The sequence below is a fragment of the Danio rerio genome, chromosome 14 (assembly GCF_049306965.1).
Source record: "Danio rerio strain Tuebingen ecotype United States chromosome 14, GRCz12tu, whole genome shotgun sequence".
Taxonomy (NCBI): Eukaryota; Metazoa; Chordata; class Actinopteri; order Cypriniformes; family Danionidae; genus Danio; species Danio rerio.
Window position 1 is genome coordinate 28017428 of NC_133189.1, and position 27212 is coordinate 28044639.

Below are 27212 nucleotides of genomic sequence, written 5' to 3' on the forward strand. Positions count from 1 at the left end.
CAAGATGTATTAAGCTTCCACAGAAGAAATCTAAAATATTCTCATCATCTCTTTATCCCTCTGCTGAATATATATTTATACCTTTGACAACTGTTAAGACAAGCACAGTTTTTTTTTAGATTGTACAAATTGAAAGCGATATACGTTTGGCACAGAAATAACAGATAATACAGGTGAGTAGAAATTCCCAGAGAGTAAACCCTGCTCCTGCACCACAGTTTGACTGATTAAACAAACAAACAGGTCAAGGTTAGTTTAATGAATTAGTCTGACCCCGATTAAAAAAACAAAACAAAACAAAAACATACAGGATCTATAGAGTTTTAGAAGTTACGTGAAGATTAATGAAGTGGGCCTGAGTTGATGTTTGGTGTAGCTAAGTGTGATTGTACTGTAAAGGACTATTTAAAAAAAACATATCTGTCTGTATGAATCCAGAGTGTTTAGGTACTATAATCTGCATCCATTGTTTTGGTTGTACACTGTGGCGTATGCCAGCGACAATAAAGGAACAATTACAACAAACACATAAAAACAAAACAGACAAAGCAAACTCATGTTTCACATTGCATAATTCCTATATCAATTAACAGGTGAAATTAATAATAAATGGCTTTCTTTAGACATGAATACGCCTTTCTGTAGAACTAACTAAAATCAGCCCCTTTAAAGCATTTACAAGGAGTGAAAGTGCTCGATTTGCATTTTTCGGCCGACGTCCAATCAGCATAAAAATAATCGTCAGGACTCCACCTCCATGTCGTATCAGTAAGGATCACTTTTTTTTGTTGGTTTTTTCATTTTTTTTTTTTTGAAGTTCACACTACTCAATTACAGAGCTGCCAAAAAACACGGCCATTTGTTTTTTTTCAAATTACAAGTGCAAGTGGGTATAAAAGTACAATCAACTATGAGAAGAATTCCTAACACAATGACGAGTCAAGAAAACGGCTAAAAGGAAACAAGCTAAAAAAGGCACATATTTTCCCTTTTCTGTGTATATATGAGACTCTGTTTACATGAGTTGTTTTAAAACTGTAGATATGATGTCATACAAAAAAACGTGTTTCATTTTCAAACCAAGCTGAAGCCATTATAGTCTCTGTACATATTATTGAAATGATTAATATTTCAACTGTTATCATCTGAAGTTAAAAAGTAGGATATTGGGATCGAAGTAAAAGTGACTACTGTGTATAATCCGAGCATACTGGACTGTAAGTGCTGCATCTGCTCCAAAAAATAAAAGACGTGTGGAACTCTACTTAGCAAGTGACCTTTAGACTTAGATTAGCTTTCTTTTACTACTAGTTGATGCTGGGAGTCAAACACCTGAGACGACATGTATGGGATAATCTATCCATGTGATTCACGATTATATCATTTCAACAGTTCAGCCATTTTGTTAGTTCTTTTTTTATATATATATATATAATCTCTAATTACCCGTCTCTTCCTCTGACTCCACTTTTTTTGTGGTCAATGATGGAGTTCTGTGCTGGGTTGCATACAGTCGCAGCCCCTCAGCACTCTCACTCAGCTCTCTCTGAAACTCTGCGGTTTCGGGTCGGGTGGAGGGGAGTGAGGGGATATTTAAGGCATCGTGTCCTGCTGTTGGGAGGAGATTCATTTCTGGTGAAAGAGCAGCGGTTTAACACTCCCATCTTTGAATTTTGGTAACTGGTTGCTGATGATTTCTGCAAGCATTTCGGGAAACTCCACGCTCAGAGATTTATTCACAAAGGTGTAGAAGCAGAAGTTCAGGAGTCCACCCACCAACTGCAGAGATAAAGAGAGGTGTTAGAGATTTAAACTTTGTAGAAAGCAACATTTGTAATAGTTTACTTCTGTAAATAAAGAATATCTGTTGTGGGGTGAGAGAGTGAATTGTGTAAGTGTGCTTTCACACCTGTGAATCGATTCAGTTGATCCGAAACAGAGATTACAAATGTTACATTGTTGCTCTTTGCTCTTGGTGCGGTTCGCTTTCACACTGGAAAGTTTCTAATCAGACCAAAAGAGCTAAAACATGTCATGTGCGAGTAAACTCTCCTCACATTGGTCAGAGTGTCAGGGTTTATTTTGCAGCATCCCGCTCATCTGTCAGGAGAGGTGGTGGTTTGGTGGTGATTGACAAGGTGCGCGCGCGCGCGCGACGTGTCTGAATAGAGATGCGGTGGGGAGGGGTGAGAAGGGTGCACGACGATGCCTATTTGAGGACCGGGAGGGAGACGCGAGATTACCGGGAGATCATTACTCGTTTGCGGGCATCCGGAGACTCGCGAAACTTCCCGCCCTACTCATAATTCTCTCTTCATATAGTCGTAAGCCTATTACATATCCATAAAACACTGTGATATAACCGCGCTCGGATCGCTTTCTCACTGCAATCGATCCGCTCCAGGGTTCGTTTCAATCGAGCCGTGACCACCTCACTCAGGCGATCTCGGAGCGATTACTTTGGCGTGGAACAGAGCGCGATTGCCCTGTTCACATATGCCAAACAAACCGCGCTAACTAGGCAAACGAGACAGGTTATGAAACAAAAGTGTAGGTGTGAAAGCACCCTAAGACTTATTTTGTGCTTTACAAAGGTAACTGAGAATGTTGTCAATAATGACTACAGTCGTTATATGCCTGCTAGGTCAATAGTTAGCAAAGTCACACAGTAGCTTCAGCAGCACAAAAAAGTCTTAAGGTGTGTCCCAAATCGCATACTTATCCACTATTTGACACCATTTTGTAGTATGAATAGCGTATGTAGTGTGTTCACACTAAAACCTCTAAAAATAATAAGTGCAGTTTAAATACCCAGATGATGCACTTATTCAACTGGTAAAATAAGGTGTGGAATGAGGGACACTTCACGCACTCAACGGCCATTGTTTTGCTCATGTAGCAGTAGGGGCGCAGCTTTTGGGTGCTCATGTTGGATTACTTTATTTTTTTCTGGATTGTGAAAGCGAAATTCTCCTACGAGAGTGATTATAATGCCTCCTGATGATGAATGCGGTTATGCTCATGGCAGGTATTATTTGGCGATTTGGTCATTTATTTTGCTAATTAGCAACCGTCAAACGTCATTAGGAAAATGCTTTATATTTCCGCTTAGTAAAAAACATTAATGTTCCTACTGGGACGACACTACAAACATGCTGTTGAGTGTGTAAGTGCATAAATACATAGTCAATGTTGTGCAAGTTACTTTCAAACTGTAATACATTACAGATTACTTGTGACTGTTATGTAAAAGCAATCCCTTACCTTACAATTACCTTACTTTCTCAGAATTGTAATATGTTACATGACTCTCATTACTTTTCAGTTACTTTAACCAAAATAACAACAGGAATTAGAAGTTAACATTCTAAAATGACCAAATGTACTGCAGAGCATTTTACATCCAGTAGAAAGCGATATGATGTAGCAGAATGACTGTGACCTATCCAGGCTACTAACAATATAGTATATAAACGTGAAGGCTCAAGACAATGCAAGAAAGGATGACAGCCAGAATCACAAATGATCCAAGTCTGTTAAAAGTATGGTAGAGGTAAAGAGATTATTTGGCAATATCTGTGAATACCTTGACTATATTCATATTAGACACAACAGGCCTATATGTAAACTCCAATGCCATGACAAGATGCAGATTTTTTTTCTTTTCTTATTGATGCCATTAATCTATTCACTTTAAATTCAAGTGGCTCACAACACAAAACTGTCATGCACAAAGTGAGCATGATGAACAGATTTCTCAGTATATTTCTCAGAGTATATTTGAGAGCGGGCTAGGCAGTGGCGCAGTAGGTAGTGCTGTTGCCTCACAGCAAGAAGGTCGCTGGCTCAGTTGGCGGTTCTGTGTGGAGTTTGCATGTTCTCCTTGCCTTTGCGTGGGTTTCCTCCGGGTGCTCCGGTTTCCCCCACTGTCCAAAGACATGCGGTACAGGTGAATTGGGTAAGCTAAATTGTCCGTAGTGTATGAGTGTTTGAATTTGTGTGTGGATGTTTCCCAGAGATGGGTTGCGGCTGGAAGGGCATCCGCTGCGTAAAAACTACAGTATATATATATATCTCAACAAAGAAAGGTGTAATTAACTTAATGTTAATTAATACTTAATAGTATAATACTGTTTTTACTGTACTCAAGTTATGATAAAATAACTGCACAATTAAAAAGTCTTACCGACCACAAACCTTTGAACAGTATTTTCAACTTTCAGTTATAAATGGCACAACAGATAGTAAAACAAATCAAATATGATCCAATGTAGAGCTGCACAATATATCGTTTCATCATTGATATCGCTATTTGCGCATCTGCAATAGTCACACTGCAAGATATGCAATGTTGAGTCCGTATTATAGTTGACCAGGAGCTACAGAATTGTATTTAATTGGTGTATTCATATGGAATTTACACGATTTATGCAAAAAAGTTTTTTTTTTTTACTTTATTCTAGTCCAAATATCTACATTTAAAAGTGACAAAAATTATTTTACTTACCCCACTGGCAGATAATTTAGCTTGTTGTAACTCTTAATTTTGACTTATTGTAAAGTCTTTTTTATTATGTTTATTATTTATTTTTTTTAAATAATTCAATATTTTTGAATATTTTTAATATTTTTACTTGCTCTAAAATAGTTTTTGATATTTGGTTTAGAAACGAGATAAAAGTAACACATTTTTTTTGCATTGTTATTATTAAATTTTCCGTTTGTGATTACTGAGAAATCCATCAAATAGTGCTATTGTGAAACGGTGTCAAAATATTTATTGCAGAAAAATCAAGTATTTCAAGAATCCAATTTTTCCAATATTGTGCAGCCCTAATCCAATGCTAGCTAAAATGCTAATATATGATATAGAAAGATAAATCAGACATTTGTTCTGCTCCAAAACCTGGTGAGTTGCCCCTATAGAGTGCATTACAGTCACACCTCTAAAGTTAAAGTTCAAAGTTTTGGCCAAATTTAAGGATACTCAAACTGAAAAAAAATTAAATTCATTCAATGCTGAAAATATAAACTATTTGACTACTGTAGTAAAGCTGTTTATGTGGAATTATAAAAAAACTGTATATTTTACGCAATATTTCTGTGTTTTATTTTTAGGGTATTGCATCACTGGCTTAGCAACATGCAAAATTCTACTGGGATCAATTGTTGAGTTGAGTCTCCCAAGCGGAATCACTATGACGCACACAGTTGCTGCCTGTGCACAGCTTTCCAAATCAGTCCTCCTCAGTTTGAAAACTGCCTTTGAAAACATCCGTCTAGAGGCAACAGACAGCCAGACAGCTCACTAGGGCTTTGGAGCAGAGAGAGACATGGTTTTCTATAAGCATTATTTAGGAGAAGCATCATTACGTCGTGCATGGAGTCCAGTAGCTTAGTGAGCTGATAGAACCGTTGCCAGTTCTGGCTGGAGTTCTCCTCTCTCTTCACAATAGCCTTGCCCAATTCTTTAATGTAAGACATTCGTAGTTCATCAAACACTGACTGGCTCTTCAACCCATCCTTCGGCACTGAGAAACAACAAAAATCATGCAAAATAGCTGGTATAAGCTCGTTTGTTTCTGAAAGAGTATATAAGGATGAATCTAAAGAGGTATCTAGAGAAGTTCACCTGTGTTCAGGAGCAGAAGGACTTTCATGCACAGATACTCCTCAGTGGACACTTGCAGTCGCACAAATTCATTGGAGATCTTCAACATCTGTTCACACTGATCACTCATGTAGGGCAACTTCATCCTCTCTCTGTGGACAGACACACATGACCCTTATTTAGGACTTTATGTACAGTACTAGAGTTTCCCTAAATACATGGTTTAGGATACATGGTTAGGATCACACAGAGACTGATCTGCTAGTGATGATATATGAATTGACCAAAATGTGTGTTGCAAGTAGAGAATTGATCTCATTTCTGCTCTCATTCCGTAGAAATGATCTGTTCTTTATATGGACCTCTTGTTTACATTGGTGGCAAATTGATGCATGAGCCATGATGTTGGCGCTTTCAAACCAACTTTTCTAAATGTCAAAAGTAGGGCAAGTATGCAATGGGAATTAATCATTCTACCCTATCCTGTGCTGTTTTCATCTTGCTACAGGGCTAAACAACTCTCACTTTGACTCAAATGGATTGTGGTTAGGTTTGGCACCAAAATTAATTGTGTTAAAGAGCCCATATTATGGGTTTTTGAAAATTCCCCTCCATGTAGTGTGTAACACAGCTCTAAGTGAAGTGAAGTATCCAGCTAAGGCTTAAATCTGTTAGTGTACAGTGTTTAAAACGGTTGATTCATCTATAAAAGAGTCGACTCATAGTGCTTCAAACGAGTCGCCTTGATACCGACTCATTAGGTGTTTCGCCATGACGTACGAACGAAACCAAGTTATTCACGTGCACGCGCAAACCCGGGAGATTTCAAACCTGAGGCTCCGCCCTCTGACGCAGAAACCCAGACACACACACACCCACAAACACACACACACCCACAAACACACGCACACAAACATGCCGGTCGATTGAAGTCACACTGCAGATGGATATATTGAGTCTCTACCCAAAGATGAAACCTCAGCATTATAACCAAGCAGTTGGAAACTTCTGGAAGCTACATGCTACAAAGAATACTTCATCTGAGTTTGTTAAAGGAAGGATCAGTAAAGAGTAACTGATGGACGTCAGGATGGGTTTCTTCCATTTCTCAAGTGTGAGTACATGCGGTTAAAGTTGTTGCCTCGTTTACTCTAGCTTGCAAATGTATTTAGTTGTGATTTGTTACTTGTAACCGCGTGTACTGTATCAGGTTAACTGGATATATTATCTTATCGCGTGCAAAGTCACGTTAAAAACGCGACGCGTGCTGTTTGTTTATGGAGCTCCGTGCTAGAGTTCTGCTCCCGCGATTTATTCGGAAATGTATTCACGCGCCGCAGAAATCTGGCGCGGGGAGAGAGAGAGAGAGAGAAAGCGAGAGAGAGCGAACGAACGAACGAGCTTTGTGTACTTTGTGCTGTGTGTGTGTTTTTATACAGACAGCTTGGCTGTCTGGACTGTATACTGGGTGATATTTGGTTGTGTTCTCCGCTCTAGCGGGACCGGGCGTGGCGGGCAGAAAACGGAGCGGGTTCTCAGGCTAAAACCTGGCGGGTGCGGGCGGAAGCGGGAGCGTTGTCATCCGGAGGTGTGTGTGTGTTTTTGTGTGTGTGTGGTATGGCGAGTACACGACTGTCTCCTTCGTTCGGTTATCCGTGGCACTATCCACTCGCCATAGTGTGGCAGCTAAAATCCACGTCTACACTATCGAGCGTGTATGAACTGTGATTACTTTTTAAATTGCTGATTAGCTATTGGCCATTTCCCTCTCTGACTGAAGGCAGTCGACCAATCGCGACAGACTGTCATCGGTCTAATCAGCGCAGATTAGCTTCGCGCTAAGGAGGGGTTTGGGAACAAATGAATCACTGGACGATTCATACAGGAGTCGCTGGGATAATTAGGTAAAAATAAATGCAGATTATAAGACCATGAAAGTGTTTTTTGACCTTGCATGCATATTAGACTGTTGTTGGAGACCCTTACAACCAAGATATGACCCTATTTCATGTATAATATGGGCTCTTTAACTGCAATCCAGCAGGGGTTCAACTTTGGTTTAGACCAGGCAAGTAATATCAAGTTGAGACTGCATGATTTTAGCCCCGAATTTGACTTGCCGACAGGTTTTGAGAAATCGTCGAAAAATGCTTGAAATCACAGGCAAATCTGTGCTTACTCACATGAGAAACAACCACACATTATGGACTATCAAAGACACAATCTGAGAGAATCGCTGATGAGTCGCAGATGCCCATGAGATATTTTTCATGCTAAATATCTGGAGCTGTCTGCGATTCAAATCATGCCGTGTAAATTTGTTCAGATTGAAAATAACATCGGCAATTATCTATAGCCAATGAAAGAGCGTCATCCACTGGTATGGGTATTTGCAGGGCAGCGAGAGACTGGAGGAGAAGTTAAAAGCGAAGTTAAAAGATATTTGGTAGGAGCACTCAAGTCTGTTTGACTTGTTATATGAGCTATAAATTGCTAATTAGCCAGGTGAGCAAAATAAGTTCACTTTCTACCCCTCTAAATGCTTTTTTCTCAATATGTAGTTCATCACAAAAGATATACTATGTCACCACGCGTTGTTTCCATGTCACTTCTCGTGTGTGTTTGGTTGTGAGAAGTAGTTTGCGTACCGAGACAAAGATGTCTGCGATTCTTCAGATTGTAAAGTCATGCAGTGTGAAACCCCCTGTCTCTGATACATCTTTGTAAACACAGCAGCGATGAAATGTTACCGCAGATAGTCATACTGTGTGAAAACATCTGTGACACGACCACTTAATAGTGCAGTCTGAACTCGGCATAAGCCTATTGTTAAAGCACAAAAAAGAGGGTATGGATGGGTAAGTCTTCATTGTCGGGCAAACTTCTGCTGTGATGAAAAGAAACTATAAATAGATTTTTAATTAATTGCCAAAATATTACAAAGTATAGGCTTAGTACTATATCTTTAAAAGAAGCATCACAAACTACGTTTCCATTCAAAGTTGCCAATTTAAGAACACGTCTACTCTCATTTGGAAAAATCCACTAAAAACGCTCCATGTCCACACTACAGTTCTCAAATGCTTTTCAAAATCCACATTGAAACAGCTAATAATACAATTGTCAGTGTACTTCGCATGCAGTAAGATGTAAGATGCATGTATCTACTTTTGGCTCTTTAAAACATTGCAGCAGTACATTGAGGAATAGCATGGTCCGACAGTGAGGAAGAGTTGTTGCAAGAAACACAGCAGTATAAAGTTGCAAATGCGAGCCAGAATATAGACTGGAAGATGTCAAAATAACAGCTCTGAGTAAACAGTCAAAATTCTTTGAACAAAAGCTGCAGTGCAGCATGAACAAGCTGACATTAATCTTTACCAGTGCTGTCCAAACATGCATCCAAAACAGCTGCTGTACAGTTTCATCCACCTTATTAGCAGAATTGGTCACGACTAAAAATGAGCCTCCATTTTCACGACACATATTGTGACAAAAAACTGGCGTTGTCAATTTATCCACTTGGGAGCATTTTCACAAATATTCAATTTATCTTCATAAACTAAAACACCCTCTAAGAGTAGACAAAATACCAAAGCAGAGAGAAAATATCTCTTTTCAATGAAAATGTCATGGAGTAGACGTGGCATGACTTATAATTTAAAAATAAATTGGAATTTTAATGGATCGTTTCCATTCCATTTGTTTAAGAGAAATAATCTTTAATTGTCAAAAATTTAAAAGGCTGCTTCAATCCAGAAAACCACTGTAACTCATTTAATTAGATACATACTCATTGATCACCAGGTCTGGAGCGAAACACAGCATGTTTCCGTTACAGTGCTGGTAGGACCTCCAGCCCAGTCCAAAAGACATGATGAACAGCCAGGAACACTGCAGGAGGGTCATCTGATCATCCAGATGAAGGTTCCGGAACCCTAAAATACATGAAGCAGAGGGTATTTGATAAGCTCTGTGGCTGAAAATATTCCATAGGATGTTTTTAAAGACATCACAATTCGTACCTGGCAGAGCTTTAGCCCATTTGACAGCAGAGATGACCTGCCGGCCACCCAGCCTGTTCAACGTAGTCATGAGGCGGACGGATGTGTCTGGTATAGTGCTGTCATATCCGGCATAGAGGGTGTCTGGCTCAATGGCCTTTAGTAGTGATAGCATAGTGGGCACCAGCTGAGGCATTGGTTTGGGCACCAGTGCGCGGGCCTCCGGCAGTGGAGGAAGGTTGCGCTCCGGAATGGACTGCTGCTGGATTACCTTTCCGGCTTGACGTGCCTTTGACTTGCTTTTACGTGCTGAGCAGAGAAATTATTAAAATAGTTTTTTTTTTACTTACAAATATTCACTTCATAAAATTTTAGATTCAATACAAATCTAGACTAAAGCTGCATGATTAATTGTAAAAAAAAAAAAAAACATATTTTAACCAAAGACTATAGAAAACACAAGGCATGTCACTCATATCTTTTTGAATGGGGAAAAGTGTAACTGTCAATGTGGTGAATATTGCCCCGCCTACTAGTATAGGAGCCAATCATCGATTGCTACTGTATATGGTGAAAAAAGCCCGCCTTCTAGTACAGGAACCAATCATCGATCGCTTTAGACAGACGATACTCTGGGGGAGGGGCTTGGACCAGATGTGAGTTTCTGCAGATTTTGTGTAATTTGGATGTTTAGAAATGAAAATGAAAGAGACAGATGTTGTTTAATTTCATTGGTGATCCCTAATATGAAATTCAATCGTAAGTTTGGCAAGCATCTTTGGAGAAGTTTATGTTTCCCCATTCAAACAGAATGCCTGAGCATACTGCCAGAGAGGTGTTTCAAAAATGCAGCCGAGTGAATGACCTGCCTTAAGGGGACTTTGTCTTAACTATCCACATAGTCTAATTCTAAATGATGGTGGTTCAGATTTGTTAATTAAACTTTGGATGATCACAGATCTGCATGTGATCCAGAGAGCCGTTGTTTGGATAGATTTAATCTTTAGTCAATTTCACCAATATTATTATTTCTGTGTTACAAATATTCTAATAGCCACAGAAGTTCTAGGATAACAGCTGGCATAAAAAAAATGATGTTTACAGTGTGATCAAATTCAGTAATCGAGCATGACGCTTCAAATGAGGGATTACATTATTGAAGGCATTACATTATTACTACAGAATGTGGTGATGGACAAGTAAAATGTTTTTAATCACTGAATAAATCATCCCAGAGATTTTTCAAAAACACTGATTCAACACTGATATTTTAACACTGACTCTTATGATTAAGATTTTGTCAGAATCTAGAGTATTTTTTTATCATGGCTTGTATCCACTGATTGGTACATTTCAGTAAAGTACAGTTTAATTTAATTTAATTTACGCATTTATGTGTTTCCTCTGTAAGAAGTAGTAAAATGGTACATCATACCATATAGGGCTACACAATATATTGTTTGAGCATCGTTATCGCAGTTGATAATGCACAATAATGACATTGCGAGTGTTTACAATGTTGAGTCCGGATTATAATTGACAATTTTGCAAGTGTTTTTTGAGGCATGTGACTGTATGAGGGTTTTAAAAGCTTTGGCAGATGAATAACGATTAATTTTATTGTATTGTTTATAAAACGAAAACTATGCAGTATCATTTTTACATTTGATTATAGACTGTATACCTAAATACATTTTGAAATCAATAAAACAATAAATTGCTGTTTATTTAATTTTTATCTTTTTCTCAATTGCATTAATCTTTGCTTGTAGATTGTTTCTTATATTTTTTTGCATATGCCAGGGGGTGCCCAAATTCAGTCCTGGAGGGCCGGTATCCTGAATAGTTTGGTTCCAACTTCCTTTGACACACCTGCCTGAAGTTTCTAGTATACCTTCATAGAGCTTGATTAGCTGGTTTAGGTGTGTCTAACTGGGATCGGAATTAAAATTTGCAGGACACCGGTCCTCCAGGACTAAGTTTGGACAACCCTGGCATATGCACTCTCCTACAAAATCATCCCAATCAATCTAAAATGATATATTTTTCCCAAATAGTTATTCAACAAATATAGTGAAATTGTATTCCTATCATAATATATATCGCAGGATGAACATTTTTCTAATATCGTGCAGCTCTAGTACTGAACCACTTTTTTGGTGGAGCTAGATCCACTGGAAAATGTTAATTGTTTGGAAACAATACATTGTTTTTGTTATTTAAATCAAAACCTCATTTTATTTTTGAAAATAAGCCCATTGTAAAACTCCCAGAGCTGGAGTACTTTTTTTAAATCCGTTAGCTGATTTCTGGGCAGCATTTTTAGCTTAGCTTAGCATAGATTATTGAATCGGATTAGACCATTAGCATCTCACTCAAAAATTTGCACAAAGTTTTCATAAGTAACTTATTTAAAGCTTAAATCATCCTATATTGTAGGGCTGCACAATATTGAAAAAAAAGACATTGCAGTGTTTTTGTTTTTTCTGTGATATGAACATAATTACAAAAAGGTGACTATTTGGGAAAAAAAATCACAATTTTACATTGATTGTGCTGATTTTGTTAGGGAGTGCATCTGCATAAAATACACAAATGTAGGGCTGCACGATCTATCTTTGCGATATTTTGTTATTCTGCAATTTATATATTGCAATATTGAGTATAATTCTACCAGATGACTAAATATTTCTATTTGGAAAGAATTTATAATGTTCGATTGACTGTGATGATCCTGCATGTGGTTGAATCATGCATTAAATAGAATAAATCTAATATACAGGCAAAGATAAAAACAAATAAAGAAAAAGATACAATTGAAATAAACAGTGTTTTGTTGTTTTCCGAGTCTAACAATAATTCAGGAAAATTAATCCTTATTAAGCTTTCAATCATTAAATGCTTTTAAAATCATTAGAAACACATTCAAATGGGAAATTATAATACAAATTCAACCATAAATATTCAGCAATATGACTATTGCGAATGAAGACATTGCGATATCGATGCTGTAACGATATATTGTGTAGCCCTACTATATTGTATACTAAGCCTAAACTAAGCGTAAAATGAAAAGTAGCTATTTTAGGCTAATATGGCTTGGAACCATAATCTAATCAATCTAAAAACTTTGCTGCCATACCATGGTGGCAGCAGATGCAATGATATTACGCAGTGTCTCTGAAAAACTTCTGTCAAAAAAAACAGCATAACCACCTGCTGGCACAGGAAGCATGCTTTGCAACCATGTAGACATTTGTGAGAGACGTTTCTGAACTATTTTTATAGCACTGCATGATATTATTGCCCTTGACTTTAGATAGACTAGACTAGATGAAAAAATGGTAAATTTCTAGGGGAGTTTTAAAACCTGCTTATTTTCAAAAGTGGATAATGTTAGAATTGGATTGTTAATTCAGAATTATGGCAGAATCACGATCTCTATTCTTCTTTAAAAAAAAAAAATGTAATTCTTATGTTTAGCAAGGTCTTGGCTAAGAAAGTGATTTTGATGTGGAAATCTACCTAAAGGTATTTTTAAAAATGGTTTCTGCCCTAAATCTGGAAAGGTTACATTTCTCAAGATTTGGCAAACTAAAATGTACAATAAAATATTGAGCCCCTCTCTTAGATTTATATTTTAACAGTGTCCACTTGAGATTCATTTGATGGTGCTGCATAATTACTGTATTCAGAGCCCCTAGTTTTTTGTGATTCCGTCATGAATCACAAAAAACTGAATCCAACGCCAAATCAACAAAAAGTCGCTGATGTTTCTTAATTAAACGCAAAGTAATCGCAAAAATAATAAATGATCTCAAAACAGATCAAATTCCAAACCATATAATCAAAATATATTTATTTCAGTTTGTAATGAATTGTTTTACATGACTTACAGACGTTGCATATGCAGCACACGTGTGATGTATTTGAAATCTCACCTGTGCGGCTACGCCCTCACAATACTAACATTACATGGAAGGGGGGGCGGGATTGTTTTGCAGCCTGTGCAGTAAGCAGACGCAGATGAAGTGTGAGTGATTTACTTGTGAAGTCTATGCAAAGATTGGATTAGACACCCTGTGGTGCGAATTGGCCATTTTGGGCTTCAGACTGCACAAGAAAGTTGGAAACATCGAACAAATGGGGCAATGGAGCAGTTGTAGATTTTTTTTTGACAAGAGATCAAAATAAAAAAGCTTTATTTTTATTATTTGTGTCACTTAGGGATGCACGATATATCAGCGGCCATATCACTATCGGCCGATAAATGGTATTTTTAAGATTATCTTTATCGATCCAATGTCTACATTAGGCAGATATCTTTAAGCCGATAAATTACGTAATTGTACAGACCGGCCTGCCTCGCGCATGTGTGGGCGGAACTTTAGACTTTAAACCTCACATTGTTTATTCCTTTAAAGTCCGTGCTTTCTTCATGTGGTATTGCTGTGCTTTAATATCTAAGTAAGTACCCATATTCCTCAGCATTGTACATATGTTTGATAGAGTGTCATTTTGTATTTTACTTTAAATCGCCTCAGGAAAAAATATTACATGTGCAAACATCACAGCAGCGATGCACACGTGCTAAACAACTCGTTGGGTTATTTGTAATCTAATAGGATTATTAGTTATTATTATTGTTATTTGTTTTGTTGATTTAAGAATGTATTCAGTTTGATCAGAATATTCATATTGATTATAACGAGTGCCTGTGAGGACTGTCACCGCACACACACCCACACACTGATCTGACAGCCTTCACAGCAGCACGGGGGAGAGGTGCGGTGCGCTGGTTACTGAATCCAGCGTAGGAGCTCTCAAATTGCCACACATTCTGTTTTTACATTATGCTCTGTGCATGTCATAAAGTTATCTGAGCTCAATGCTTAACTGCTCCGCCTGCAGTTGAGTGAAACTCGCATAATTTATCATAAACTTTTCATCTGTCATTTTTCCCCGCAATTGACAGCAAGAACGAACACAGAAGCGTTGTCTGATTGACAAGCAGCAGCTTCACGCGTTCAAAAGAATCTAAAACACCAAATAGGATGAATCTATGCTGCATTTTCTAAAGTAATACTATCTGTATTTAGCTGTTCGCTTGTACAGTGGCTCTGAACCTGCAAAACACCTCTATAACAGGCTTTTTTGGACATGACATATTTGTAAACATATACATCACTGTATAGTATAAGTTTCAGTCCATTTTTTCAGTCAATTTTTATTTTATTTAAAATATATTGAACTTGCTTGTTAATTAATTCCCAATTTGTTATTTAACCTATTATTTTTATGCAACAGTCAAGTTGCATGTTAATTTGCTATGCAGAAAAGGAAATAATAGATTTTTTGCATGCGGATTTATATAAAATCATGAATATAGGTCTATATAATCACCTTGCAATTATGAAATTATAGCTTTTTCGCTTTGAGTATAGACTATTCGGTTCATAAGAGCAGTTCAATCTTTTATGAAGTTTGCTGTATAAAAATATAACATTTTGAAATATTTATAACTATTGGCCTATACATATCGGCTATCGGCCTCCAAGTCTGAAAAGTTATCGGTAATCGATATCGGCCAAAATATCCATATTGGTGCATCCCTAGTGTCACTAGCTATGTTTTCATTCAAAAATGCAAATTAACTATGTGCAAAAGTGGATTATCGCATAAAAGATGTGTGAATAAAGCAGCGTTTCCATTCAACGAGTCAAAGCAGACACAATCATCACTTCCTGATTAACTGGCGGCAAAAATCAACAGTAAAAACCGAACTTGCTGTGATAGGAGAAGCTACAAGTGTTTTCTTCATTTCAATGACTTGCATCTTAGAAAGCAAATCCTGACACACAGTAAACGCGTGGTGGCAAAGACGTGAAAAGCAGAGCACAGACGCTCTTGATTCTGGAGGTGATTAATAATATAATAACACTAATACTGAAACTGTTTAGGAGTTTTAGAATAACCAAAACAACATTTCAAATGTTTTACAATGAGCTCAGCCTGCTGGTTTGTTACACATGATCTCTCGTAACTAAATCACATGACCTTTTTCATGCACATTCTGGAATGTGTTCAGTAAAAGTGTTTCCATCGCAGTTTATGCACATCTTTTCTTATCGAAATAAAACATTTATCCTTCACAGTTATGCGCATTTTCAAAATTCATGCGCATCTTGGCATTTCCATCAACCATATATCCAAAATGCGCATACAAATAGATGGATGGAAACGTTGCTATTGTCATTGTGTCAGATTGCACACCTAACATAGTAGACTACCTAATTTATATAATATTTTTATATAATATGATTATAATATATATATATATATATATATATATATATATATATATATATATATATATATATATATATATATATTTTTTTTTTTTTTTTTTTTTTTTTTTTTTATATAGATGTATACTTTTAATCCCAAAATTTTTGTTTTGTGAATTTTAGGGAATTACCACCACAAAATCACAAAAAAATAACACGAAAAACTAGGGGTGGGGGAGGGGGGAATTGGGATAAGTTAGTAACACTGATAACCTTTGTTAACAAATATGCATGTTGAACATTACTGAGTGTTATGTTTTCACAAAAAGTTCTATAAATAAAGTTATAAAAAATGTGATTCTCAGTTTATCCACATTTATGCAGCTCTAATATCTAAACTGACATTTAAGGACACACTGGTATAATTATATAATAAATGCAAGATTTCATGTTACCCTCTAGGTTCATGCCTGCCATGAGGCATTTGCGGAAACGACAGGCAGGGCAGTTCTTCCGGCGGATTTTGTCAATGATGCAATCGTTTCGCCCAGCACACAGGTAATTGTGTTGCCCTATGAAAAACAAAAAAAGGTAATGATTAGACAGGATGTGTCAAGAGACCCTCACCCTTCACTGCTGTCCAACACTGTTCTGAAACCCACTGCATGGATCTGACTGTTTATGCACAAATGAGAACAACAAACATTTCTGCCACTGTTTTGTTGTAGATCTTCAAATGTATTTAGTTAATTGGCAGACGTTCTTGGTGTTATTTGTCTGCTTGGGAGACATAATCATGATTTCCAGCTAGAAGGATGCATTTCAGCACCCACACAATAAAACATTTTGACTGACGAGTGACTCATTGTACGAGTCATTTGAAGTAGACGTGCTATGAGAAGTCAGATCTTGCTGGAAGGACGTGGTCTCTAACTCTACCTTATTAGGTAAAGAAGCACTAATGGAAAGAAAATCACATGTTGAAATTGCCACTGTTGATGTGTTTTGATCACCAGTCTGCACTTTTATAACTAATATAAAAATGCCATATGTATATATCATCATTTATGATTAATTGCCTGATTAATGGAGTTATTTAATCTAATCCTAATTATTTAAGCTAGCCAATAATGGCAGGGCAGTTTAAAGTCCTCATTCCAATAAGCATTATTATATTATATTATATTATATTATATTATATTATATTATATTATATTATATTATATTATATTATATTTTATTATATTATATTAATCTGTACAAATGTTTAATATTCACACACAAACATCACATTCATGTAAGAAAAATCAAACTACTTTTATTTTATATGATATTAAACTATATGATGTGGGTCTCCTTTTTTGAGGAGGGGGAGGTGTCTATCATGAATTGTTAAATTTTTATTGTAATATTAAATTAACATTTATTTTTTTTACTTTTTTTCAGTCTAATGATCTAGTACTAGTCTAATGACTAATGACACTAAAGTACACATTTATAAAGTGCACTTGTGATAAATTTGAATTAACTACTTTATTTAAGAGCACATTTACAGTGACTTCCAGTTAATATGATACAAAATGTCTTGTAAAAAGGGTTTCCGCAAGTTTCACCAAATTAAATTTAAGACTTCAAGACATTTTAAAGACCATTATGAATGAAATTTAGACTTATACAGGGCTAAATGCTAAGGATTTGTTTAGAATATCCCAGTTAGAAAAGATAGTCACTAGCCATTTCAAAAAATGATTATAATTTAATAATATAATAATAATTAAATAATAAAAATATAGGTCAGGTCAGTATCCTCAACAGTAAATAAATGGAGTACTTTTAAACAAATGTAATTAAATGCTAATATTAAATAAAAAGTTAAAAGTTTGATTGAGATTGGGATTGTTTGTGATTGAATGAGTGTTAATGGCCAGATTGGAAAGCTATACATGAACAAAGCAAAATTAAGACCTGTTAAAAAGTCCTACAACACAACATTTTAGTTGATTTAAGAATTTTTAAAGCCTAAAATGTAGCTTTTGTGATTTTAAGACATTTTAAGACCCCGCAGATACCCTGTGTAAATAAGATACACACGTAATTTCTATTAAAATTTGTATGACATTTAAGTTTTTTTTAAAATTTGTCTACACTTGAAATAAAGCATTACATTGAAGCTATGTTGACTAATACAAATGAGTTTAATTCTTTTTAATCAGAAGAAAAACATACTCAAGCTCTATTAAACTAAGACTGAAGTTCTTCAATTAATTGTATGCACATTTAAATACATTTTAAATGAACTGTAATTCTTTCTCTAAAACATTGCATACAGTTTAAAAGTATAAAAATACAATATTTTAAAGCATAGTATTGCCATTAAAAGTACTTTGTTAAGTGTATAATCAAGTAAGCATGGGCCGGTATAAGACTCTGATGGTAAGATAACCTTAAATAAAATATCACAGTTTGACGGTATTGTGATTACTGCTCTAAAATATGTTCTTTTTAAAACGTCTGTGTAAAACAACTAAATCTTTTCCCCTTTGAACACAATATATTTTATTTTAAAAAACATGTTTTAGAGCAGTAAACATGTCAGGCTAAATAATTCAAATAAATCATTGACTTTAATTAGTTTCTAAAACACAGATTTCTTTACAATTTAAAACGACATGCTTTTCCGCAGGTGATACTGTTGTCCTAAAAATATGCAAATAAAAAATCTAACATATACCTTAGAAACATTATAGCTGAATATTTTGGCAATTTTAAAACCTTGACTTTTCCAAACTGCGGTAACCCTTGAAAACGATTATAGTCTCATCCCTATACTCAAGATGGACTTATAAAAAGAGAATGCATAGTAAACACATTAATGCCAGAGATATATGGAATACCTTCAACAGCCCTTTTAAAGAAGACTTTACAGCTTCCGCAAGTGAGAACTCCATAATGGCAGCCAGAAGCCTCATCTGAGCAAACCAGACAGATCTTGTGTGTGCCAGTCTTTCCACCAGCTGACGATGTGGCAGTGCTGTCTTCAGGCCTGAAACAATCAGAAATATCTATCTTTTAATGTCCAGGAATATTATAGTGCTATCATTTTGAATATTGAACTGAAATGTACACTGCTGCCTGAAAGTTTGGGATCAGTAAAATTAGGGCAGGGCGATTTATCGAAAAGTAATCAAAATACACATTCAGAAACTATAATCAGTCAAAACATTTTTCAGGTGAATTTTTTCCAATTATTTTCCATACCATGTGTGGAGTCACGTGACCCCGCTTTAAGGCTAATTTCTACTTATTATATCATGATTTACACGTATTATATTATTCTGATACTATACTTCAGCCAAGTGCATGCCTATGGTCCGGTGCAGCCTCCGCATACCCATACACCTCTCAAAAAAAGAAATGTAACTACATGCAACAATGATGCGTAACGCAAGCTTTGTAATTGGTCGGTTTGGTAGCTGTGTCGAGGGTGGGGTGGACGGTGCAGAGAGCCGCATTTTATACAATCCGTGTTTTCAATTGTTCAGCATTGATGTTCAATAAATAATCATAGATAGTAGTGCGTGTTTATTTCAATTATTTTAAAATCAAGTAATGCTTGCTTCATTCAAAAAATATCTCACTTGTAATATGAGCATATTTACTGTACAAAATCTGTCAGTGAACTATAAGGGCAAAAACATCAATTAAATAAAATAATCGTTCATTATTTGTAGTAAGAGTTAAAATGTTCAAATTAATAAATATTTTGATTTTAGACCAAATCGCCCAGCTCTAAGTAAGATTTGTTAATCTATATAAATTCTGTTCACCTGCATTTTTTGGGATCAAAAATACTGTAAAATTCTGAAATATTATTCGAATTTAAAATGACAGTTTTCTTTTTAAATCTAGTTTAACATTTAAATGTATTCATGTGATTTAAAGCTGAATTTTCAGCATCATTAGCATCACATGATCCTTTAGAAATCAATATAATATGCTGACTTGCCGTTCTATCATGATCAATTATTAATAATGGTTCTTGTTGAAGACATTTTTTCCTTCATAAGATTGTGGAAACTACATTTTATTAAAGTTCACAAAAACATCATTTATTGAATCTTTTTGAAACTCGTTTACAGTATGTCTTTACATTCCATATTCCATCTTAAACCGTTTAATGTTATCTTGATGAATTAGTGTGAATAATATATACTACTGGTCAAAAGTTTGGGAGTAGTAAGATTTTTAGATGTTTTAAAATAAGCTTATCCTGCTCACCAAAGCTGCATTTATTAACAAAAATACAGTACAAACAGTAAAATTGTGAAACATTGTTGCACTATAAAATAACTGTTCAAAAGTAGATTATTATTTATTTTACTCATTTATTCCAGTGGTTTAAAAGATGAATTTTCAGCTTCATTACTCTAGTCTTTAGAGTCTCATGATCCTTCAGAAAAAACTCTAATATGAACTATTATTAATGGTAATGGTAATAAAATCAATAATGACTGGAGTGATCATTTTATTTGAAGTTACATACAGTAAGAAAGCAGTTATCCAACATTTTAATAACTTTAATTATTTAATAAATGCCACCTTAATGAACTCATTTTCTTAAAAAAAAAAAAAAACTGCAAAAAAAAATTGACCTCAAATAAATATGAATTATTTCTATTATTATCAGTGTTGAAAACTGTTAGGCTGCTTCATACCAAAAACTACTAAATATAAACACAACTGGTTTAATTCATTCATATTTAGAATTTGTATTAAAATAATTTTTAAATGACCATGTGAGACAGAACACCTGAGCAACTATTATAGAAATGTTGCTTTGACATCAGAGAAATAAAATGCATTTATAACTACACTCAATAAGAAAGCAGATTTTTTTAACGGTGCTATTTAACTGTATTTTTGACCAAATAAATGCATTATTGGTGTGCAGAATAGCATTATTTTAAAAGCACGATCACAAACTATTGTGTATCTCTCCGCATAAGTAGTTTCAGCCCACTCCCATGACAAAGCTATGATTATGAAACATAATAAATCCAAAAGAATGGCCACCAGGTGGCGACACCCAAATGTAGCCAAAAAATTCAGCACTGCTCCACCTCCACAGCGACTGCACTGAGCCACTTTTGCAACGCCTACACATGTGTTTAGTGTGAGAGAAAAAGACAGAAAACAAGTAGGGCTTTACAGTGTAGTAGATATAAAATAAACAGTTGCTCGCATGCAAATCACTCATGTGAAACAGAGTAGAAAGGAGGAGAGAGCAGTTGCATATCCTCTTAAAACCGCTAGATAACATCTGTTTGTATAACGTCAGCACACAGTGTTGCTCAATGATCAAATACCACATTAAAGTCAAACGGCTGTAGTATCAATACAATTTGTGCTCTGAATTCAACGTGTTGAAAATAATGCAGGCTGTAATTACAAGGAAATATATCATGACTTGAGTCCTGGAGATATCTCTATGTCATTTGTGTATTCATGGATATCAGCAAGATTATTGCTGTGCTTTATTCAAAACTATCATGGAGTATTGTGAAAATGTAGATTGAGACGTGCCTCCTACAAGTCTAAACAAGAGAGATCTTGTTAGGCGCCAAACGATCATGGAGTTCATTTGCTTACAGTTGTTAAGTAACGTCACAACTTGTCATGTGAAAGATATGCCTCACGTAAAAACGAAAATGTACTCGTATTACACGTACTAGTTGTAATACACCGGATAAAATGATGTCTGCAAAATTGTTGCAAACAATTTAAATGTGTTGAATTTAAACAAACAAATTAAATTGAGTATTGTTCAACTTTATTTGTGTTTAAATTCAGCCCAAATAAATTGTTTACAAACATTTAACCCCAAGGAATCAGCCATAAATATATTTTTTTCAGTGTAATTTGTATCGTCTTTTGAAAATATTTTAAAGAACGTTGGTCAACGGTGAGTTAACAGAAGACTTTGACTTCCATTGTGTTGGAAAAAATGCATGAAAGTCAATTGGTTAACAACATTCTTTAAACAAAACAAACAAACTCCCATAGGTTTGGCACAAGAAGAGGGGGAATAAATATTTTTTACAAATTTTTAAACGGCAAGCGTTTATGCCTAAAATTGCTTATTTGTGACTCACGTGTCTCAAAATGTGAGGTTGTTTTTGTCAGATTTATTGCCATTTCTATATCTTATCTTTTGGTTTGTGTCCAAAAACGTCCAAATAAATAACCAAACGAGTCGTCTGTTGTTTTAGTTCAAATCTGTTATTGACATTATTAAACCAAAGCAGATGCCTTTTGTTTTTTTTTTTGTTCAAATGTGTTATTGATATTATTAGTATATGGTAATGCAAATAGAGAGTAAAGTTACGTCTGGTGCTTATCGTGATGGAATGCATTTTATTGCTTTTTAAAAGAAACCAAACAAATATTTTATTTGCACTTTATTGAGCTGGTGTAATGAAGACCTGTTAAAGGCAACTTGTGCATGCATGCGTGCATTTATGTGTAATACAACCAAGTCATACCTTTCTGGCTCAACCTGTTCTCTATTGTTTAGAAAACATTTTAATAATAGTTTTAGACATAATTGCCTATCGCAGAGCTCTTCAACTGATAGCCCACAGGGAAAAGCGTGTGCTGATACTGATTTTGATTGGAAATCCTCTACCTTACATGCTTAATCTGATCCCCACAGGTAAGTCCTTTAAAGGATTAGTTTAGTTTCAGAATAAAAATGTCCTGATAAATTTGGAGGTTGGAAATTTCCTGATCTATTACTCATCCCCTTGTTTTCCAAGGTGTAAAAGGGATAGTTCATCCATAAATAAAAACTGACTCACCATTTACCCTGAGGTGGATGTCAACTTTGAGTTTCTTTTTTCTGCTGAACAATAAAGGTATTCTGAAGAATGTTAGAGAGCGGACACCATTAACCGACAATAGTAGGTGAAAATGATACTACAGAAGCAAATGACTACCGGTTTCCAATATTCTTCAGAATATCTTCTCTTGTTTTCAGCAAAAAAAGAAACTTAAACAGGTTTGGAACAAAATGAGCAGGAGTAAATGTCATGCTATTTTTGTTAAACTTTAATTTCTGTCTTTATTAAAAATAAATGTAAGGTTCCTTCGAAAATAGTAGGGGTTTAACCCCGGCATCCTGGCTAAATTTGCCCACTGGCCTCTGTCCATCATAGCCTCCAAACCATCCCCATATCATAATTGGCTTCATCACTCTGTCTCCTCTCCACCAATCAGCTGGTGTGTGGTGTGCAGTCTGGCACTATATAGCTGCTGTCACGTCATGCAGGTGGATGCTGCACACCCAAAAATGTGTAAAGCGCTTTGAGTGTCCAGAAATGAGCTATATAAATGTATGGAATTATTATTATCATTTGAGGAATAGGGTCTAATAGCAAAATAATCTGTCATTTTATTAGAGAAAAAAGAAATCAATACATTTTAACTTTTAAAGTTTTCATCCCAGAGGTTTTGTGGCTAAAAAGTACATAAAGTTTTCATTTTAAGAAAATGACAGATCATTTCGCTTACTTCTTGGCAGGGATAATTTAGAGCGCATTGAAACTGCAGTTTGGAAACCACACAGCACCATAGATGTGCAAGACAGTGCTCAGCATATATAAGTACACTCACAAATCTCTCTTTTAAATAATATTTTTAGTAGGAAGCTATACAAGAATATATTTGTGCCTATACATTAGATTATTTAAAGAAGCCAAATCTGGAGCTTATCTAACAAAATAACTTACAATAACGATCCAAAAATAGCACACCCAAATTCATCTATTATGGAAAAATAATAAATACACATTTTAAAAAAAAGGAAAAATCAAGCGAAAATCTTTTTAAATTTAGTTGAAATTTTGTAGGTTGTCATTTTTTTGCAATATTTAGTTTAAATTTAATTGTATTATCTTTTAATTTCTAAATATGTTTAATGACTAAATACTATTTTAATAAATATATCTGCTTAATAAATCTGTTTTGTTTAACTGCACTGACATACATTGTCTATATTCAATGAGAAATGGATAAAAATATTCAGTTTCAAAATGGAGTGTACTTTATTATGCCGAGCACTGTATATGAAGGAAAAACCTACATGTTTTCTTCAAAAAACATGGACTTTAGAAAGAAAGACACGGCAGGGTGCTTACTGGCACTTGAAAATGAATGAATTTTAATCCTGTTTTTTCAAAGTTTAAAAAGTGCTTGGATTTTGGATAAAGTGCTTAAATGTAATTGTGTTGCTTTCATGATAATGTATATTACTAAATAGGTAATAATAAACTATTTAAATTAAATGAAATAGTATTTTTGCTTTGCACTAAATGAGTGTGCATGTGCCTGTAGCATGACCTTCTTGTCTTTTTTTATCTGCTTCTTTTGCTTAAACAGTGAGAGATAACAAAATGCATGAGTGAACAATGCATGCAATTAAAATAAGTATACATTAAGGTTGAAAGATCTTGACATTTAAGAAGATGAATTACAGTAATTAAATGTTTGGCTTGGGGCAAACAAACATGCCATCAAACATTTCCTTAGAAGGCTGTGCTAAAGAATGGCACCTGAAAGAACGTCAAAATGTATGTAAATATTTCACTGTGCAAAACGCTTAAAGTTTGAAAATCCACCTGGAAAGTGCTAATATTTGACTTTGGAAAAAGTGTAACAAAAGTCCAAACAGGATAAAAAACCTGTACGTTTTTCCTCAAGCTTAATTTGATTTTTGACTGAAACAAGATGAAGGAGGGAGTAAATTATCAGGAAACATTCATTCTGGAAATAAACTAATCCCTGAAAAGGCCTTGGTGTACTTAGTGAGTTAGCATCGTGCATCAGAAAACAGAAAAGTTGTGTAAAGTTCACCACCTGTAATAGATTAACAAATGATGGGAGAATGTGAGACTATTAGAGTTGAAGAGGAGCTTAAATTTCCAATAGAGGTAGAGGTTTATCTTCGGTTTTGTGTCTTACATAGCTTAAAGCCAAATGTCAGTTGGGGGCTTGGTTCTATTTTTAAGTTGATGATTGGATATTGAGAAGTGTTTGATGTGTTATGCAGGCAGATGAACGTGATCTTGCAGGAGTGGGTTTAAAGAGCCTCTATTATGGGCTTTTGAAAATGACCTTCCATGCAGTGTGTAACAGATCTAAGTGAATGAAAACGTCCGGCTGAGGGTTAAATCTGAAAGTGCATCGTGTTTAAAACTTATTAAGGAAAGAGTTGAATGAATGGTTTGTTTTGAGTTCGGATCTTTTGCATGCTCATATCAATGTCAATACAGGACATCGCCAAATATATAGTGCCAGATCAGATGATAAAACGTGAACGCGCCTTTCCCTTCAAACACTAGCGGAGCACAGGGGATCATGGAATTGATCATGACATTGAGATTAATATCATTGAGATGGCCAGATATGCGGCTGTGGGGAATCAAGGGTTAAAGTTCATTTTCACAACAATAACACAGTTTGTTCCTGTCCTTTTTCCGATGATTGATACAATAACCTACACTGCAACGTCGGATTCGCCAGCTGTTTGTTAATAAAGGAAGGATAAGCAAAGACTACTAATGTATGAGACTTTCTCAGCAACTGTACACCGTTTATATGGACCAGTTTCTTCTTCCTCCAGATCCTCTGTGTGTTTCTCCTTCCCACACAACCTGCAAGTGTGATTAAAATGGTTTTGTGTAGTCTGCAAAATATGTATGTAATTGTGTGTTGTAACTTGTAATCACTTTGCGAGGCTTGTAATCACTTTTCTTTTATAGACCAGTGCTTGTAATGTATATCTCAAGTTAAATCTTTAAGGAGCTGTTCACACATTGCTCTCAAAACAGCGTTGAAAATGCGACGCATGCTTTTTCCTTTCCCGATGTAAATGCATTTTTGAGCTCCCGATCCTTTGCCGTTTGTTGCTATGGCCAACATCAGCTGTTTCTTCACACGCATGGTCAATATTCAAAACAGTGTGGATCAATACTGAATGTGTCACTGCTATTACTTGGAGTTAGGGTTAAGAATAGAGTATTTGCTGGTGTTTAACCGCATTTCGTTAATGTATTCCTGCATTGGGCTCACACATATACTCTGTGCTACTTCATAACCATGGTGGGCGTTTCTTTCCATCTTACGCTGAACCCAGTCAACCAATCACAACAGACTGGGCCAATCGGTGCAGATTAGCTTCAGACTAAGTGGAGTATGGAACAAATGAATCAAAGTCATATGGGAGTCATTGGGATAATTAGATAAAAAATAAATGCATATTATAAGGCAATGAAAGTGTTTTAATAACTTGCATGCATATCAGCTTGTTGTTGGAAACCCCCAAAACCAAATTAAGACATTTTATATTGCATAATACTGGCTCTTTAAGTGAAATAATGCAAGTGATGTTAAAATGGAGAATGTGAACCATAGCTGGAGTTCTTTAAAATAAATATAGAGCCCTGTGATTTGCAGAATGACTGAAACTATTTGTGCAAATACCGCAATAATCAGAACGGTTACATTTTCATTTGATTACATTTTTATAAATAGCTAATGTTTTTGATTTTGTTTGATTCCCACCATTTTTGAGAAGAGCTTTAAATAAACATCATAAACCCAAAACAATGTTACTAGACTAGACAGATATTCTGAATAATAATCAATAAAAATCTCATACAGTCATTGTTAAAAAGTTGTATTCTGCAGATTGGAAATGCTTTTAGATTATTCAAATTCAATTTCGACAAAAATCTGAACTAAAAGTTTTTTTTTTTTACTTTTAAAACATCATTGCTAAATTGTAGATTTATCTATTGACAACACCAACTTTGTTTACTAGCAGTTTAATAAAAAGAAATGGACAAACCCAAATCCCACAAAAAAACAATCAAAAATAAAATAAAAAGTTTTTAAAAACACACAAAGTCTTTACTGTTAAAATAATGAAGGGTGGTCCTTGGAAAGTGACCCCAAAAACCTTTTGTTTGACATGCTGTATACATTGCCAAACAAGAGCTGTCTTTTCTTACTGGAAGGTCCAGTTCTGTCAGTTTGATTAAGCATGAAAAGGCCAGATGAATCTCCCTGTATGAATGGTTTGCGACAAGATGCATGTCGACAATGGATATGATGAACAGTCATTTCATGCCAGCTTTAAATAGAGCCTGACCTTGAAATGGTGGCAGATGGTGAGATATATGTTGCTAAAATCCTCAATTCTGCACATTCGTTTTACTTATCAATAGTGTGCATTTGATGACCACAAATCCA

At 35.3% G+C, this 27212-nt stretch overlaps 1 protein-coding gene across 1 annotated transcript in view; it reads right to left on the bottom strand.

The window, feature by feature from the left end:
- Nucleotides 1-242: 242 nt before the first annotated feature.
- The window catches only part of nr3c1 (nuclear receptor subfamily 3, group C, member 1 (glucocorticoid receptor)), a 54209-nt gene continuing 27239 nt past the window's right edge, over nt 243-27212 (bottom strand). Inside the window, exons 3-9 of the mRNA NM_001020711.3 lie at nt 18797-18945; nt 16358-16474; nt 9637-9924; nt 9405-9549; nt 5633-5763; nt 5374-5531; nt 243-1779 (exon numbers count right to left, since the gene is read on the bottom strand). Coding sequence (NP_001018547.2) covers nt 1627-1779; nt 5374-5531; nt 5633-5763; nt 9405-9549; nt 9637-9924; nt 16358-16474; nt 18797-18945 — 1141 coding nt within the window. The 3' untranslated portion in view covers nt 243-1626. The remainder of the gene's footprint in view (nt 1780-5373; nt 5532-5632; nt 5764-9404; nt 9550-9636; nt 9925-16357; nt 16475-18796; nt 18946-27212) is intronic.